At 35.9% G+C, this 19,666-nt stretch overlaps 1 protein-coding gene across 17 annotated transcripts in view; it reads left to right on the top strand.

The window, feature by feature from the left end:
- MIA2 (MIA SH3 domain ER export factor 2) overlaps positions 1–19,666 on the top strand; it is an 88,079-nt gene that overhangs the window by 32,601 nt on the left and 35,812 nt on the right. For 9 of the 17 annotated variants that reach the window (XR_011542553.1, XM_008519426.2, XM_008519428.2 and 6 more), the window contains 9 exons: positions 6,282–6,353; positions 7,921–7,947; positions 8,515–8,625; positions 9,264–9,335; positions 9,506–9,610; positions 13,477–13,599; positions 15,068–15,176; positions 16,376–16,422; positions 17,182–17,272. Coding sequence is in view for 16 of the 17 variants with exons in the window: in XM_008519426.2 (XP_008517648.1) it covers positions 6,282–6,353; positions 7,921–7,947; positions 8,515–8,625; positions 9,264–9,335; positions 9,506–9,610; positions 13,477–13,599; positions 15,068–15,176; positions 16,376–16,422; positions 17,182–17,272 (757 nt within the window). In the remaining variant the exon portion in view is untranslated. The remainder of the gene's footprint in view (positions 1–6,281; positions 6,354–7,920; positions 7,948–8,514; positions 8,626–9,263; positions 9,336–9,505; positions 9,611–13,476; positions 13,600–15,067; positions 15,177–16,375; positions 16,423–17,181; positions 17,273–19,666) is intronic. The other 8 variants (XM_008519427.2, XM_070629514.1, XM_008519433.2 and 5 more) reach the window with 1 other exon arrangement.

A 19,666-nucleotide genomic window follows, 5' to 3' on the forward strand; every position in this document is an offset into this window, starting at 1 on the left:
TCCAAGCCCTAGACAACTTATCTACTTTTTGTTTCTATAAACTTGCCTATTCGGGATTCCATTTCGCATAAATGGAATCATACATGTGATTCTTTGTGATGGGCATTTTTCTCTCAGCCTAATATGTTTAAGGTTCATCCGTTTTGTAGCATGTATCAGTACTTAATTTCTTTTTTTTGCCAAATAGTATTCCCTGTCACAATTTATATATGCATTTGTCAGTTGATGGACATTTGGGTTATTTTACTTTCTTGGCTGTTATAGATGCTGCTGCTCTGGACTTTCATATACAGGTTTTTGTGTGGATATATGTTTTAAATTCTTTTGGGTATATACCTAGGAGTGGCATTGCTGGATCTATATTTGGCTTTTGAAGAACTGCCAAATTGTTTTCCACAGTGACTGCACTAGTTTATATTCCAACTAGCAGTTTGTGAGTGTTGCGATTTCTCCACATCCTTCCCAACACTTGTTACTATCTGTCTTTTTGATTATAGCCATCCTAGTGGGTGAGAAGTGGTGTTTTACTGTGGTTTTAATTTGCATTTCTGTTATGACTAATGATGTTGAGCATCTTTTTATGTGCTTACTGGCCTTTTGTATATCTTCTTTGGAGAAATGTCTACTCAGTTCCTTTGCCTTTTTTTTTGGTAAGGAAGATTGGCCCTGAGATAACATCAGTTGCCAATCTTTCTCTTTTTCTTGAGGAAGATTGTTGCTGAGCTAACATCTGTGGCAATCCTCTATTTTGTATGTGGGACACCACCACAGCGTGGCTTGATGAGCAGTGCATAGGTCTGCACCCAGGATCCAAATGTGTGAACCCCGGGCTGCTGAAGCAGAGTGTGGGAAGTTCACCACCATGCCACTGGGCTGGCCCTATTTAGGTCTTTATTTCACTACTGTTTTGTAGTTTTCAGAGTACAAGATTTGCACTTCTTTTGTTAAATTTATTCCTAAGTATTTTATTCTTTTTGATTCTATTCAAATGGATTTTTTTTTTAATTTCACATTTGATTTGCTCGTTGCTGGTATAGTGTTTATTGTCTTGTTATTTTCTAAACATTCATGGTCCCTTTAGTGATGTCCACTCTTTTATTTCTGATATTAGTTGTTTGTCCTTCTCTCCCTCTTTTTTTAATCCCCTTTTCAGCCTTGACAGTAGTTTATCAATTTTTTTAGTGTTTTCAAAGAACAATCTTTGGCTTAGTTGATCCTTTTTATTTTATTTGTTTTCTCTTTCATTGTTTTCTCTAACACTTCCTTTTCCCACTTTTCCTTGGTTTATTTGCTCCTCTTTTTTTATCACTTCTTGGGATGGGTACTTAAATCATTGAGGTTTTAGCCTTCTGTTAGAATTTCTGCATTAAAGTTGTAATTTACTCTGGAAGTTTGTCTTTTGTTAAAGCACTCTGCCAGTTTTGACATGTCATGGTTTCCTGATCATTTAGTGTAAAATATTTTAAAATATTTGTTATGATATCTTCTTTGAAACATTGTTTTTTTGGTAGGGTATTTATTAATTTCTTGACATATCGGGATTTCCCAATAATTTATTATTAACTTTTAGCTTAATTCTATTTAATTCAGAGAATATGCTTTGTATGATTTCAGTCCTTTGCTGTTTTTTGAGACTTAATTTATGGCTTGGTATAAAATGGATTTTGGTAAATGTTTTCTACAATATAGATATATACATATCATTATCCTTGTGCCAGTACCAGACTGTTTTATTTACTATAGTTTGTTGATATTTAAATTAAAAAATTAAGTCACTTGTTAATTTTTTATTCATGTTGTCTATTGGTTATTGAGAGAAGTATGTTAAAATTTCCCATTATGATTGTGGATTTTTTTTTCTCTTTTTGTTTTGTCAATTTTATGTATATTCAGGCTATGTTAGGTGCATCCAGATTTAGAGTTGTTTTGTCTTCCTCGTTAGATCGACCCTTTTGTCGTTATGAAATGCCCCTGTTTATCTCTGGTAATTCTTGCCTGTCTCATATTAGCTTAGCTGTCCCAGCTTTCGTTTGCTAAGTATTCACATAGTAGATCTCTCCCCATTATACTACTTTCAACCTTTTTATACACTTAGATTTAAGTTGTCTCTTTTGGAAACAATATATAATTGAGTTTCGGGTTTTTTTGGGGGGAGGAAGATTGACTTTGAGCTAACATCTGTTCCTAATCTTCCTCTTTTTGCTTGAGGAAGATTGTTCCTGAGCTAACATCCGTGCCTATCTTCTTCTATTTTGTATGTTGGACAGCACCACAGCGTGGCTTGGTGAGCGGTGTGTAGGTCCGTGCCTGGGATCTGAACCTGCAAACTCCAGGCTGCTGAAGCAGAGTGTGCAAACAACTACTACACCACCGGGCCAGCCCTGGGTTTAGCTTTTTTCAGTCAGGCTAAAAAAATCTTTGTATTTGGTTAGACTGTTTAGTTCATTTGCATTTAATGTAATTTCAATTTTATTAGGGCTCAAATCTACCATCTTAACTATTTATTTTCTCTTTGGCCTACCTGTTTGGTATTCTTTTTTCTCTTCCTTTTTGTTTCCTTTTGGATTGAAGTAGTTTTCTATTAATTAAATATTTTCTGTAGCAATGGTTTTTTTTCTTTTGTTACAGGAGAAGATTCACCCTAAGCTAACATTTGTTGCCAATCTTCCTCATTTTTCTTCCTTCCTTTTCCCCTACCAAAACCCCACTACGTAGTTGTGTATAGTAGCAAGTTCTTTTGGTTCCTCTGTGTGAGCTGCCGCCGTGGCACGGCTACTAACAGATGAGTGGTGTGGTTCTGCGCCCAGGAAGCGAACCCAGGCCACCAAAGCAGAGCGTGCTGAACTTGAACCGCTAGGCTGTGAGGGCTGGGTCTCAGTGAGTTTGTTAGTTAGGGATTATTTTATATTCTTTTAATGATCACCTTACAGATTGCAACATGTATCCTTAATTTATTAAAGTCTAGTATAAATTAGTGCTGTTACTCCTTATTGGGCAATGCAAGGATCTTAGAAGGCTTTAATTCCATTTTCCCCTTTTATTCAAGAGCTATTGTACTATATTTTGATTTTATATTTATCCTAACTCCAAAATTATTTTATTATTATTTGAAACAGTCAATGTTCATTTGGATTTGTCCGCACATTTATTCTTTCCATGCTCTTCGTTCCTGCTCCCATCTAGGATAATTTTCCTTCCTCCTAAAGAATACCCTGGTTTTTCCTTTTGTGGAGTATACTGTTGATAAATTCTCCCCATTTTTGTTTGGGATATCTTTATTTCTTCATTTTATATAGTGCTGTTTATAGAATTCTGAGTTGGCAGTTATTTTCTTTAAGCACATTGAACATCGATTATTCCTGCTTCTTTTTTTTTTTAAAGATTTTAGTTTTTTCCTTTTTCTCCCCAAAGCCCTCCGGTACATAGCTGTATATTCTTAGTTGTGGGTCCTTCTAGTTGTGGCATGTGGGATGCTGCCTCAGCATGGCTTGATGAGCGGTGCCATGTCCGCGCCCAGGATCCGAACAGATGAAACACTGGGCTGCCAAAGCAGAGTGTGTGAACCTAACCACCCTGCCACAGGGCTGGCCCCTATTCCTGCTTTTTTTTCCTGCCATGTTGTTTGTTGGTCAAAGTCAGCTATAAGTTTTACTGAATTTTGATGGTATTATGTCCTTTTCTGTATCTTTTTTTCTCTTTCAATTTTTTAAATTGAGGTATAATTTTCATATAGTAGATGGACATTCTTAAATACACAGTTCTATGAATTTTGACAAGTATATTCACCCATGTGTCTACCACCTCCAGATGATATGGAACATTTCTATCACCTGTAAATTTCCCTCATGCTCATTTGTTAGTCCCCTATCCCTGCCAACAACTACTGTTTTTATTTCTGTCGCCATAAATTAGTTTTTGTCTGTTAGAGAGTTCATATAAATGAAATCATACTCTGTTTTTTGTCTGGCTTTTATCAGTTAGCATTATATTTTTGAGATTCACTATGTTATTGCTTATATTAGTAGGTTTTTGGTTTTTTTTACTTCTAAGTAAATTTATTGTATCAGTATACCACAATTTTTTATCCATTTCCCTGTTCATATGATTCTTTCCAGCTTTTGACTATTATGAATGAAGTTGCTATGATGATTCTACCAGTTTTTTTTGTTGTTTTTGGTGGGCAGGTCTTTTTGCTCCTCTTTAGTAAGTACCTAGTACTGGAATTGGTGGGTCATAGGGCAGGTATGGTTTAACTTTATAAGAAACTGTCTGGCTACTTTGTCTTTGATTTTCAGCGGTGTTGCTTCTAGTATCTGTGGTATAATGTCTTTCTTTAGTTTTGGAACACTCAGTCGTTATCTTTTCAAATATTTTTTTTGCCTTCATTTTTTGTTCTCTCTTCCTGGAACTCTAAATCCTTGTATTTTAGCTTTTTACTATATTCCATATATTTCTTGTGTTCTCTGGATTTTTCCATCTTTTTGCTCACACTTTAGTCTGGATATTTTGTTCTGCTGTAGCTTCCGTTTTACTAATTGTCTTTGTCTATGTCAAATCATCTCTTAAATTATCTTTTGACATCTGAATTTCATTTATTGCCTTTTTCAGTTCTCCAGTTTCAATGTGGCTCTCTTTGTAATTCTTTTTCTCTGGTTCACTATTGTCTTTTAGTTCCTTTTACTTGTTAAGCTTACTTATCTTAATGTCTGGCTGAGAACTCCCTTATCTGCCTCCTCCAAGAGTCCTTTTCCCTTGCTCATTTTTTCTCTTGGTTCTCAGTCGGATCTTGTCTTCTTGAATGCCAGATTATTTTACGTTGAGTGTCAGTGATAGTGTAACAAAAATTGTAGAGGTAATTTTGAAGCTGTGGGTGGTATTACCCTTCTCCAGTGAGGAGTCACTGTTACTTCTCATAGACAGCTAGGCTAGGGACTTCAGAAATCTTAGATTACTTTAATCACAGATTGAGATGTTTGGAAACTTGGCCTCAGTTCAAAGGATTGGTGTGTTTCTGGTTTCAACTTTCTTGTAAGGTAGACGGTGTGGGTTGGTATTAGTTTCCTATGGCTGCTATGACAAATTACCACAAACTTAGTGGCATAAAGCAACACAAATTTATTCTCTTACAGTTCTGGAGGTCGGAAGTCTAAAACCAATCTTATAGGGCTAAAATTAAGATATTAGCAGGTCTGTTTCCTTTTGGAGGCTCCGGGAGAGAATCCATTCCTTGCCTCTTCCACCTTCAAGAAGCTACCCACCCTCCTTGGCTCACAGCCATGTCGCTCCAGCCTCTGCTTCCATCTTCACATCGTCTTCTGACTTCCATCTTTCTGCCTCCCTCTTATAAGGACCCTTGGGATTTTTTTGGGCCTACCAGGATAATCTTGTATATTCTCCCCATCTCAAGAGCCTTAACTTAATCACGTCTGGAAATTCTGGAATTAGAATGGAATTTGGGGAGGTCATTATTCAGCCTACCATAGGGTACCATCCTAAAACCTGACCTTTATGGCTCATCCTACTCAGGAGGTCCTGAACTCTAAGTTTTGTCTTCTCAGCTCCCACTTCTAGTTTCTCTGCTCAGTTTCTCAGCCTAGCATCTTCTCCTTTTTGTGGGGGGGCAGAGGGGGAGGCCAGGAAGTAAATGTCAAATGTTGGATTTGTCTTTCTGAGGATTCCCTCTTTTGTCACAAATTGTCACTATTGTGATAGCTCTCTGAGGTCTTTGACATATTCTGTTTTTTGGTGTTTTTGTCTAGCTCTTCTTGTTCTTAGTGAGAAGGTTGACTCCAAACAACCTAGTTTTCCATTTAATCATTTTTTTTTGGAAGCATTGAAATAAGCACATTTTGTTAAACCTTATAGCATTGTATGTTTCATTGTCTTTATTTTACTTTGTTCTTGGTTGTTCTCTTTATCTTTTAAACGTTTTATATTCCCTACTTGCTTTATTTGTTGTGTGATATGAATTAGAAGTGGAAATTTCTGATGGCCATTTAGTATAGATTTCTCTTCAGTGAGTAGGCAGACTCTGGACAGCTCTCTTATTCTTAAAGGTGAAGTTCTGCTACTTGTTGCCCAAGCTAGTGGGTTCTGGTGTGTTAGGTACCCTGGCTTTGTTTGTTATAGTGGTCACATTTGAAGAGCTTAAAGCTCAGTAAATCCAAGTAGATTTAACATACATGTGGGAGTGGATTCTGTCTGCTAGCTAGACACCTTATTTAGATAAAATTTGGAATAAAATTTGTAGAGTTTTTGCTTACAGGGTTGCTTTCTTTCAGTATGAAGGCTTAGAGTCATCTTTAAAGGATGCCAGCTTTGAGAAGGAGTCAACAGAAGCACAAAGTTTGGAGGTAAAAACAAATAGTATAATTATAACAGCTGGAGGAAGGATTCTTACTAAATAACGCAAACTTTAAAAATAATCTCAAAACTATTTAAAAGGAAACATGAAAGAGCATCTCTGGATGTTAAAACTTAAAGAAGGTAAATATAGGAAATAGAACGTTATTAGGTAGCATAAACTATTTTAAGAATTTGAGCTTTTGTTGCTATCTTGTTTTGAGTGAAGCATATTCAGTTCACTGGGTTCTAGGGCTGTATAAGCCGCTGTTTATTCTTCATTTCTGAGAAATGTATTAAGTTGCTCACTCCTTTTTTGACTCAGTTTGCTCCAGAGAGGAAAAATAGGATTCATCTTCATAAATTTAGGAGTAGTTGGCAACAATAAATTTTGTGTGGCAATACTTGCCTTTACTTCATCCCAGTTTATTAGGAGCTGACTAGAATTAGACCAAAGATTTCTATTATAAGCAGTAGTGTGCTGGAAAAGGTTTAACGACTGGCTCCTTGAAAAGCAGGAGCCTTTTTTTGTAGCATTTGCTGAGTTCTGTTGTATAAATACTCCCAATGACGAATTTCAAGGCACCAACATGATGTCACTGAATGTGGAGTTGGGAAGAGATGTGCATAGTCGGCTCTTCTGAGCCAGGTATGATTTGGCTAATAGTAAGGAAGGAAAGTATGATAATTTGTCATTTAGGAAAGATGCGACAGATTAGAGTAAGTAATAGGAGTGTCTTACTGCAGTTTAAAGATGGAAGTGTTGTAGAAAGCATACCATTATTAAAGCAGAAAATAATGGACTCTGTACCTTTGGTCCACGTGTTCAGTCAGTCCAGCCTGGCAGTTCTTAATCACCGAGGTCTCTGTCATCATCAGAAACTATGTAGCATGATTTAGCATTTCTTAGTAGAGTCTGAAGGAAGTTATAAATTGAATTCCAAATGAAATAAATTTCTTAATCTTTTCTTTCTTCATGTGTTACCTATTAATATCCTTAAGAACTTGTTAAAATTGTTTTTTTAAATTTGTTGACCTTCAATTTTAACTACTACTGTTCCAGTAGTAATTTAGTAGATTGATTAAAAAACAGAATTTTAGAAGACATTTAGCATGCTAACAAAAGAGCAAAAACCAGAGAACAGAGACATTGCCTCAAGCTTTCTGGTATTGTGGATAAAATAAAACACACCAATTTATTCTCGAGGTATTGAATTTACATAATCTAGCAGTAAAATTAGCTGAATTTTTACCTTAAAGTGAACATTTTGGAAGTTTTCCTCTAATTTTAGTAATTTTTAAAAACATACAGTTTATTTTCAAGATTGGCAAACATCATTGAATATAAACTGTTATTTACAACTTAAAAAAATTTGATGGTTGAAACTGTAGATAAAATCAAAACAGTAGAGTAATTTTGATTCAAGTCAGAGAATTCACGTAACCAGATAGTCAAATTTGGGGAAATATATATAAATAAGTTTTTTAACCACTATAGTATAATATGTATTTGTTCTGCTTTTATTTTGGCCTGCATTAAATTCTTTGAATTTGTGGTTTATTTTTTTTTTTACCAAGTTTGTTGAAGGATCACAAATATCAGAGGTATGTTTATTATAGTATTTAAAAATCCAGAATAATCCAATAACTAATCATTTTAAATTAGAAAAGTCACAGAAAATATGTCTTTAATTCAATGTAGCATATTATTATGAAGCAATCTTGATTTTTTTGTTTATTTTTTATTTTACTATGTCTTTAATTATATTAAATTGGATTTATTTCTCATTTTTCCCTTTATAATGCTTTAGAGCAGAGGTTGGGCATGCTAAATTCTGGGCTCTCCACCTGTTTTTGTAAAGAAAATTTTACTGGAGCACAGCCATGCTCATTCATTTATGTATTGTCTTGGCTTTCTTACTACATGGGCATACTTGGGTACTTGGCACAGACTCTGCATGGCCTGTAAGCCTAGGATACTTACTCTCTGGCTCTTTACTGGAAAAGTTTACTGATGCCTGCCAGAATTGCTGTTGTTTCAGTGTTGTAAAAATGAACAAATATATAAACTAAACTTACTCTAACTTACAGCATATCTGTTTGATTATACTCGTCTGACTTACCCTGGCCAAAAATTCCAGTCTGTCTTATAAAGTTGGCTTCCTCTTTTAGGAAATCTGTGAAAAGCTGGACAGATCCAAATCTGAACTTGAGGATGAGATACTCTTTCTAGAAAAAGAGTTAAAAGAAGAGAAATCTAAACATTCTGAACAAGATGAATTGGTAAGGCTTTCGTGTTTGGGGAGACTGTAGGAAAAAGAAAGTTACTGAGTTTTAAAAATTAGTATATTGGTTAAAATATTACATGCACGGTAAATAACTAGAAGAACACAGAAGGCTGTGAAGTGGAAAGTGACATTTTCCAGATCCACTGGCTCTTTCATTTGCTAGAGGTTACCATTACCATGGTAAGTTTCTTGCATATTCTTATAGAAATTTTCTCTATGCACTGTGGAAGTAGCTCACATAAATAACTTAAATTGAGTAATCACATGCATAATCTATATTTTCTTATTACTCAAAAGGTATGTTACCATTTTAATTTTCCTTTATTTGTCATTCCATTTTAAATCTGTCTTAAGGAAGATCTTGATGTGTGTGAGATTATTTAGTAAGATACGATATTTGTGGACTTATCTATATAACGTAAAGGTTATGACATATTAAAGATGAGATGAAATACTATTGTTATTTAACTTTCACATAAAATCCCTTAAGGCATATGGCTGAGAAGTTTTCATAATTTGAGCTGTCACTTTTTGAGCAAAAGTGTTAGGGTAATAAGATATCTAATATGTATGGCATCTTGGAAACTAGGAGTTTAGTAAATACTTGTTTCTTGATTGATACTGTCTTTCCAGATGGTGGATATTTCAAAAAGGATACAGTCCCTAGAAGATGAATCAAAAGCCCTCAAATCACAAGTAGCTGAAGTAAGTTTAATGGGGCTAATAGGTCTGTTGTTTTTGAAAATCATTTTATTTTTACTATTCTTTTTATCATTAAGGAATAAGGTATAATATTAGAATTTGAGATATGGGGGTAAAAAGAGTTATTGTATTCAATTAATTCTTATAAACTCGATATGCTGTGTTTTTCTTAGGCCAAAACAACCTTCAAAATATTTCAAATGAGTGAAGAACGACTTAAGATAGCTATAAAAGATGCTTTGAGTGAAAATTCCCAACTTCAGGAAAGCCAGAAACAGGTTTGTACTGTATAGGGACTCCTCAGCTTGTGCATATGTGGTTGTGAATGTTCTGGGCATACATGCTAGGGGCAAGCGTGGGCGTTTCCTGGAGAGCACGAGAGCAGGGCAATCTCCTGTGTGTCCTTTGGTGTCTCTCTTGTGTAGGAATCAAAAGTATATACTCCCAGCACCCGCTTCCCTGTGGGGTGAAGGTAAGCCGTGGGCATTCAGCATCTGGTAATCACAGCCAGTAGCATTTAGCCCCAGCTCCTCAAAGCCAGACTGAGGGAGGGCAGAGGATGAATACCCGTGAGAGTTATTGAAGCTGTGTGTCTGGGGCCTAAGGACAGAAGCAGCTCTGGTGAGCACACCTAATGAGGACTGAGCTGTTACCCGCCTCCTCTCCTTCACACACAGACAGTCCCACACACCCAGGTACATGTCCTCTCCCACTGTTCTCCCAATACAGTTATACTGTTTCAGTAGGAAAACTGTTGAGTGATTACATTATTTGTGATTTTCTAAGTGTTACTCGCAGCTGAGCCATGTGATGTGCTCTGATTACATATTCTGTTTTAGCTAACATTTTCTTTGTCCTCAAGCTAATAGTTGTCTTGTTTCCTGTAAGCTTATCTGTAATTCATCTGTATGCTCTCTAGTTCTGGAGGTGTAAATATCTTATTTATGCATTCAAACGCGTTGGTTGATCTACTGATTTCGTTTTTTTCATGAAGCGATTCTGCCGGGGGTCCTCCATCCTCCTGGTCTGGTAGGAGCTTGTCCTCCAGCTCTGTCATGCTTCTGTTGTCCTGAGGTTTCCCTCCCCCCATCCTTCCCCTGCTCTTTCTCCTGTGTTGGATCTTCTACTCCCTGTATCCGAGACTTGCCCTTTTATGGTTAATTCTCTTGATTGGCTTCCTGAGAAAGAGGTGTAGGAGGTAACTTTTAAAAAACTCGCATGCCTGAGAATGTCTTCCTCTCTCACGCTTACTGACGTTTTGGTTGGCTATCTTCTGGGTTAGAAGTTTTTTTTCTTGAAACGTTGACATTATTGCTCCCCTGTCTTCACTTTCTGGTTGCTCTTGAGAAGGCGTATGCTGTTTGGGTTGCTGAACCTTTTTTGTGATGTGCTCTTTCCCTCTCTGGAAGCTTTTAATATCCTTCATTGTTTCCAGTTCTCTGAAATTTCTTGGTGCTGTGCCTTAGTGTGGGTCTTTTTTCAAGCGTTTGTTGGACACTCTCCATCTGGAAACTCTTGCTCTGGCTCTTCAGTTCTGGGAAATTTGCTTGAATTATTTTATACTTTTTTGGGTGTATTTTATATGAGATATGATAATTATTTGAAAGTGTCTTCTTTCGTTTGTCTCTGTGGAACTTTTGTTTACTTACTCTGATATTTTTCACTTGTCAGAGTTCTTTGTTGTTTTGCTTATGGCTTCTTGTTTGATGGATGCGGTGTCTTGTCTTGCTGAAGATGTTATGCTTTTTTTCTTTTTTGAAGTGTTTTTCAGTTCCCATGTTTCTTTGAGTTCCTGTTTCTTCTGTTTTATCTAAGAGTTTCTTTTTTCGGATATTTGGTGATTCCTGGCTGTCTACTCCTTTAGTAGTGACGCTCTCCACAGCTAATTGGCAGCTCTGCGTCTATTAGTGGCGGGCTCTTCTGTAGGATGATCTGGTGAGGGTGTTTTCTTGGAGAATCCCCAGTTGGTGGTATCCGAAGACCATTTCCACAGGGACGACTCCTCCCCAGTTCCCATTTCAGAGGTTGAGCCTGTTTGCCAGCAGTGAGGTGAGAGCTCAGTGGGGTCAGGGACACTGGTATCTCACTGTTTAGGAAGTCAGCTTTCACTTACGGCATTTATGTTTTCAGTGTCACTCTCACCTTCACCTGGGCCAGGTGTCCCAGAGTTTCAGGTTCCACCTCTCCAGAGAATAACCCTCTTAGCTTTTGCCAGATGTGTGTGTACGTGTGTAAGTAGGTGTGTGTGTGTGTGCGTGCATGCGTGTGAGACGATGGGGGCTGGGGTGGAGGGCGGGGTGGACTGAGAGCAAGAATGTGTGTATGTGTGTGTGCAGGGAGAACAGCGGGCACTTTCTCACTGCTTTTTATGCAGACTTTTGGGCAGTCCTCCTCATCTCAGTCCCACTCATACCCCAGTACGTGTGCCTCCAAATCAGGAGCCCTTCTGGGTTGTTCCAAATCAACCTGCCTTGGACTTTCCCATCGTCTGCCTTAGACTTCAGCTCTGTCTGGTCTGCTAAGTCTTTTACCATGCTTCCGTGTCTTTCCACTTTCCACTTCTAGAATTGTCTTTTTCGCCATTGCCTATCCTCTTTTTCCCTTGTGAGTTTATGATTTTTTTTTCTAAATATCTCTAGTGTCATCTTAGTAGACTTCAGGAGAAAGTAGTAATAAACCCTGTGTTAAATTTACTATGTTGTAATCAAAAGTGGCCTTTTCTATCTTGAAAAAAAAATTGCACTTAGACTGTCTTGCCCTTTACACCTGCTTTCGTCTAACTCCTTTTTAATCACCAAAGTTCTTAAAATAAACTGTTCTGTATTCACTGGTTCCGTATCCTAATACATTTCTTCCTTTACTGTCTAAGACTGCAAACTGTGTGTGCAGTCTTTTTAGTAACTCACTAGACAAACCACCTAATCACCAAATCCAAGTGTTTTTCTTTCTTTTTTTCTTGTTTTAAAGATTTTATTTTTCCTTTTTCTCCCCAAAGCCCCCCGGTACATAGTTGTGTATTTTTAGTTGTGGGTCCTTCTAGTTGTGGCATGTGGGATGCTGCCTCAGTATGGCTTGATGAGCGATCCCACATCCGCGCCCGGGATCCAAACTGGCGAGACCCTGGGCCGCCGGAGCAGAGCACGCAAATTTAACCACTCGGCCACGGGGCCAACCTCCTGAGTGTTTTTCTTTAATCCTCATTCGTTTTTATCTGTCAGTGTCTTCTTATTCTGTTATACGTTCATAGAAAAGGATTAGTTTTTCTTGTGCTAGGGAATATACTAATGAAGCTTAGTTTTGCAGAGAAATCCAGTAATTACTGTTTGATAGAATAGAGCTTAAAGACTTTAAATAAATTTGGGCTTCCTATATATATATACATATACATATGTATATATGTGTATATGTATATATGTGTTGTTTCTTTTGTGAATTGCTCATTTTTTTTTTTTTTTTTTTTGCCTATTGATCTTTAAGAGCTCTTTGCATGTTAAGGTTATTAACCCTTTGCTACATATGTTTTAAGAATTCTTTTCTAGTTATTTGTTTCTTTTTAAATTTTGTGTTATTTTTTGATTTGTGAAGCTTTTAAGTGTTATGTAGTCAGGTCTATTTTTTATAGTGATCTTTACCTTTTATGTCATGTTCAGAGTCTTTCCTCTCCTGCAGAAGTATATACAGTAAAAGATTGTTTATGCAGAATTCAATCTGTTCCAGATTAATAGTATTTCTGAAGGTTAGTTATCTTAACCAGAAAATAGCACATGATTGAAAAAACAAATTTTAATACAAGTAAGGTATGGCATGTTATATGGGATATCAGGAATGGAAAGAAATGGTCAAATCTAACAGATATCTATGTCTCAAAAAACCTTTTATTTGATATAAATTTATTATGTAAATCAAGTGAAGAATGTTTGTCTGTTATTTCACATTACCCCTCTTTTGAAAGTTCTTTGAAACAGGAACTGGCCCTTCCCTCCCTCCTTGTCTCTTTCCATCCCTTCCTCTCTCCCTTCTTGGCAACACTTTATGTTGTATGATATCTATTAACAATACACCTAAATATATTAAGTGCGTCTACATGTAAGTGTGATAAGATAACATGAGTTCCTTTTCTCTTTTTGTGGGATTTGAATTTTAGCTTTTACAAGAAGCTGAGGAATGGAAAGAACAAGTGAGTGAACTTAATAAACAGAAAAGAGCATTTGAAGACTCCAAAGTGTATACAGAACAAGTTCTACATGATAAGGAAAATCAGATCAAGGTAAATGGCCCTGCTGGTTTAGTGACTGCATCAGCTGGAATTTTATACTCATTCTGAAATTTGAAGTTTTTTGTTTTTAGCAGCTTTTATTTTGATAATTTATTTGGCGAATTTGAGGATGTTTACTTTTTTGGCGTACATTCCAGTTTGTACCAGTATTGTCATCCTTGCTGCCAAATGCTCCTTGAAGACTTGTAGATTTGTAGAATATGTATCAACAATCCATGTGTCCTTTTTTCCCCTCCCCTCTGTATTTTAGCCTATGAGTTTAATGGAGAAAGAAAAATAAGAATGGATTTTACCTGTTGTCTTTAGATTTCCATCTGTTTCTGTTGATAAGAAGAGGTTGGAAAAAATTTTAGAAATTGGACAGATGAAGTTATATGTATTGGGTGAATATCTTCAACTCATAGATTAGCTGGCGTCTGTACTTTCACAGAGATGAATACTTTTAAAAAATAAACCTAATTGAAGCTTGACTCTAAAGGAGTGGAATAATTGCTGTTAGTGTTAGGATTGGTTGACTTTTTCTACTCCCTCTCTCCCCCTCCTACCCCTTTTTTCCTGCCTAATCTTTAAAATCTTACACTTTCAAGATGCTCAGGTGTGAGTATCAAGTAATAAGATGTAAAACTAACATTCTGTAATCTACACAGTGAGATGGATGTTGTCATCTTGAAAGCTATGCATTTATGCTGTTTATGTTGCTGCTAAGGATGCTTTCAAGATTTCAGTTTCAGGAGTTGTATTCATAATTTGGCATACTGTTTTACTTTTTTTCCCCTGAACTTACTCTACTAAAGGACTTGGGATGCTTCCTAAACAGAACAAGAATGAGATGCTGATCTCAGGCTTTCCTCAAAGCTGTAGGCCACATTGTCTGTGCCTGGAACTCTCAAGAGGGAGGAGATCGAAGGGTGGAAATTATAGAGCAGAATGGGTTTTTGGGTGGGTCCTTCCTCAGAAATACATGGCACAGTCATTTTATTATCGTTTTATCATTTTTTTCTTTATGTCAGTTGGACTTTTCAGCTAGTTGTTTACTTGAATAAATCGGATTTGTGATCTTTTTATATATCGCGTATCTCACTTGTGGATCTGACTTCACACAAAATTTGCTGTCACGTTAATGGCCACTCTTATTTGTGACATGTGAGGAATGTCATATAAGAAAATGTTTTGTTACTTTATGGTCATGTGATCCATTTAGCAAAAATGGGTCATTATCGGGTATTGTATTTGATTTAGGAATATCTGGTTTTTATTTTTAACTTTCAGAGTTTAACAGTCAGTAAATGGTACTTTTTCACAGTATTTATGTATCTTAGAACCAGATGGAGAATGAGAGCTCATGTACTGTAATCTGTGTGGATTGAATTTTGAACTACAACTGTACGTTCAGAAGTTGTCAGACCATTAGCATAAGGCATTGCCCTCTCTCTTTTTTTCCCCTTCACTAAATGTCAAGTCTCTGACTGAACGCTTGCTAAAGATGAAAGACTGGGCTGCTGTGCTTGGAGAAGACATGACGGATGATGATAACTTGGAACTGGACATGACGAGCGATTCAGAAAACGGTTTGTACTCAGCTGTTAAGTCATGACTCCTGCTTTTGCTAAAAATGGTGACTGGCTCTTGTATTTCCGTTTAGTGCCCATGTGCGCCATGTTCTTTTCGCACCTGTGCTTCCACAGCTTGTCTGTCTGTCTCTAACGCTCTGTCCCTCTCTCACTGCCCCTCACAGTTAAGCTTCCGCTGGAATATCACCTTTTCAGGAAATCTTTCTCCAGCTGCTCCGACTTACAGCTCCTTCTCTGTTCTTTTGTATGTTGTACATATCTTTGTTAGAGCAATTCTCACATCGCATCATAATCATTTCCATGCCTGCTTTTTCCTGTACTGTAACCTAATCAATGGATGGGTGGGTAGTTTGAAACATGAGTATAATGTAAATGGATACCTTAGGATACTTCTTTTCTTTGCTGTGGGTAGATTGTTCCAATGGTCACAGTGTTTTAATCTTGGCCATCCCAAATTGTTGCCACTGCTGGTTCCAGTCTGGAAACTCAGGCAAACGTTAGGTTCACTGTATTCTCAAACCAGTTCCTTTGACAAAATTTTTATTTTGACACAATTATAGACTCACAGGATGTTGCAAAAGGAATGCAGACAGGTCTTGTGTGTCTTTCACCTAGTTTCCCCAAGTAGTAGTTCTGAGACTTTTATGTCCTTTCTCTTTTCTCTGCCTCCACCTCCTGCATAATTAACAACTTTATTACGGAGGAGAAGGAGTATGATTTTTAGCAAATTTTCCTTGATGATGGCATTAATGTGTTGGGAAGAAAATTACATTCTCAAATACACGCAGATCTGTTTGTACTTTTTCACTTCTGCTTTATCTTGTAAGAAATAACCATTTTTCTAATGAGAAAACTCATGCTCATTTAATGTTATTTTAATTTGGAGTATAATTTTACGTATTTGGTATGCTGAAGGATTCCAGGAATAGTTGAGACGGTGGACTGCATTTAGGTGAATCCCCCATCCTTGTTGATACTCTCTTTTTGGAGTTAGCAGTGAAGACCCTTGTTAAAGGATAGCATGATGCTTCAGGGCTTTCACTGTTTATCTTCCTAGGAACAAGTCTGCCTTATATCAAAGCAAGGAGAGGGGGTGTGAGGCTCTAGTTGAGTGAACTAGTAAAACCGTTTGGATATCTGTTGTGGCATTGTACTGTTTTCCCAATTTATTGTTATGTTTTTGTTTTTTACTATAGATAATCCACCGAAAGGCGGTTTGAAGAAACTGATACATGCTGCTAAGGTTTGCATTGCTACATAAGTATAAAGAATTTAGGGAAAGAAATGGAGCATTCATTAAACCCATATGACCTTAGTAACTATTTTAAAAGTCCATTTTATACTTACCACATTAATAGATCAGAATTTTTGGAAGTGATGAGAATTTTCTTCATCAGTTGCTTTTTTCTTTTTTATAACTTTAGAAATTGATACTGTTAATTCTTACAATTTGTCATAATAAAAATTTTCAAGGTGTGCACTCATTTCTTTGGGTAAGGAATATATTAACAATGTTTATTATATTTTCTCTCCTACTTTCTTCTGAGCATTCTTCTTCCTCTGGTCTCAGTATTTTCTTGTTCCTATTGCCCCATATCCTGTTTTGAGAAGTAAATACTAGATTCGCTTTCTCCTGTTTTATCCCTTCTCTTTTCCAACCTAGTAGTGGTATCCTGATCTTTACTGATCCATGGTAAGTCTTGGTATTGTAGTTTGAAGATTGCTTCAATCAAAGCTTACGTTTTGCAAGTGAACAGAGTGAGAATAGCCGCAGTTTAAGCATCCCTCGCTGATCTCTATCCCTGTTCTGAGATTTACAACTATTGATGACTTTGCTCACTTTCCAAGGTGGAATCCTCATTGTTGGTTTGTGCGTTCTAGGCAATAATTTCATCAAAGTGGTAAAAGACCTTCAAAAGTTTGGGATGGTATATTGAGATTTTTTGGGTTTTTTTGGTATAACTGATTAATGTTACTTTTTTCCTTCTCCCATTCTTTGAAGTTAAGTGCATCTTTAAAAACCCTGGAAGGAGAAAGAAACCGAATTTACACTCAATTATCTGAAGTAGATAAAACAAAGGAAGAGCTTACAGGTAGGTAATCTGTATACTTTTAAAGTTTTTCTAAATAAATACATCTCCTTATAGAGAATGGCACCGTTCATTGACTCAGTTATGGGAAGACCCAGGTTGATTGTATTTTTTACTATTACTTTTGTCGGCTATTTGTGCAAACTTAGTCCTGAGTTTTTTGTTGTTATTGGTAAAGGCATGTCAGTTTCCTCCATGTTGATATGAAATTAAAATAATGGAAGTGTTTTAAAAAACATGTAAAACCATACTTACCTTTGAATTTCAGTGTTGTATGTGTGGTATGGTTTTAGATGTTGAAAAGTAGCGAATTAAAACTTAATTTTTAAAAATCTTTGTTAATTGCAAAATTGATCAGATGTTTTTGTAGTGTTGTTTTCTCCTGTAATGTACATGCATGTGGATCAGCACCTGGAGAAGGAGTGATGTTAGGCCTGTAGACCTGAAGTGTTTTTTTTTCTTTGAAAACATTTTTATTTTGTTGATAGTTCTTTTTTTAAAAGTAACCAAATTCTGTCAGATATGCTTGAATTTTTTTTTTGAAGTTGATAAAGTAGCATCCCATTTTGTAAAAAAGAAAAATTTACCGTGACTATTTGCATAAAAAAAGAATGGAAGGACATACTTATATGTCAACAATGATTATCTTCAAAGTTGGGATTATGGATGGTTTTCTGTTTTCTTTTTACTTGTCTGTATTTTGAAAAATTTTTACAGTGAGTAAACTCTATTTATGATAGAACACTTTTTGAAAACATTGAACACCAAAGATACACATTATTAAAAAAATTGTAGCCCTATTCACATGATGTTGGTAGTTGGATATTTTTTGGATTTTGAAGAACATTAATATTAACTTAAAAATAAAGTTTGCAACATGTAAAACATAGTACTAAAAGCCGTGAGAGATTTACAGAAGGAAAAGATATGGAGCCTGCTTTCAAGGAAGCTGTATTTTAGACTGTTAACAGGCTAGTGAGGAACTGTGTGGAGTAAGTGCCAGAATAGCAAGGAATTTGCTCACAGTGACTCCATCCCTTAATACAAGTTCTTGGTGAATCTTTATTATTTTCTAAAGCTAGTATTTGGAGACCCTATGCCTGTACCCTTCTTCCAAATCTAGCTTTCTTTTTCTAATGGGCCGTGAAAGATAACTTTTTATAATTGATCTTCTATTCATAATAGGAAAGTTTTCTTCTAAACTGTTTCCCCTCTGCTCCTGCCTTTTTGGTAATCATTTGCAGAGCTCTTCTGAGATACAGAGGGTTTGAGACAAAATTGCTACAGCAGAAGTACAAAAATATAATGAAGATTTAAGTGTTGGTTTATAGTTTTTTCTTCAATAGGGTTGATCCAATTTTACTAGAGATGATATCCAACAGTAATGTCTGTTAAGTGACTGTTCCTGGCAATGGCTTAAAGCCAAGGTCAACAGATGTTTTTCTGATATAGATTTAAAAATTTCTATGGAGAGAAAGATGCGCACAATTTCTTGGACATTTAGTCATTTAATGTTAACATATTAAAGTATCTTTTTGGTGTGTACATTTAATTGATGTTATAGAATAATTACATTTTATTACGTGTAATTGCTAGAATTTTAATGCGTGTTAGTATGATTTTGAAGCTGCTCTCCTTAGGCAGAGTGAGTTTTGTATTAAGATTTGTGATGGTGATTCATACACGTTTTGGGAGACAAGGAGTTCAGAGTTGACATTATTATGTTGGAAAAGAAATGAGGTTTTAAAAACAATCAATGCACTAATTATAACGCATTCAGAATTATTTTAGAGTTGTTAATTTGCGTTTTTATAGGTGATTCTTTTAGGTGGTTTAGGAGTCGAAACAAAGCTGAAGTTGGTGTTTTTCTCTCTGGTCTTGATTTGGTTTAAGCTAGCAGGAGTGTTTGTTATTAGAAGATCCAGATTTCTGCCTTGACTCATAACATATCAAAATTTAAGCTTAAAAGGAGGGCTGAGTAGAAGTTTAAGTATTACCAGGTAAACTTTTTACTAGATAAAAACAGTCATTGTTCATCTTGTGAAGTAGTTTCACAGGGAATCTTGAACTAAAAATATTTGTCTTCAAAACTCTCATCTCCAAAACTTTCCTAGAATTTTAGTGGCTTTTGACTCCCAGACTGAAAATTAGATGCTAGAATTAGAATATTGAAGGTTTTAGGAAATTTTTAAATAATAAAAAAAATTTATAATAATTTATATAACTCTTTAATTAAAATACTGAAAAGCATTTAGGTGAAAAAAATACCTTATGGATTTTCTGTTGTTGGAAAGAATTTGGTTTATTCATAATTTAATATTTTTAGTAATTTTTATCTTTATGAAATGTTAATGTGCAACTTAAAATATTTACTCTTTTAATTGTGACTTTTAAAAT

This window comes from Equus przewalskii, chromosome 1 (genome assembly GCF_037783145.1).
Source record: "Equus przewalskii isolate Varuska chromosome 1, EquPr2, whole genome shotgun sequence".
NCBI lineage: Eukaryota > Metazoa > Chordata > Mammalia > Perissodactyla > Equidae > Equus > Equus przewalskii.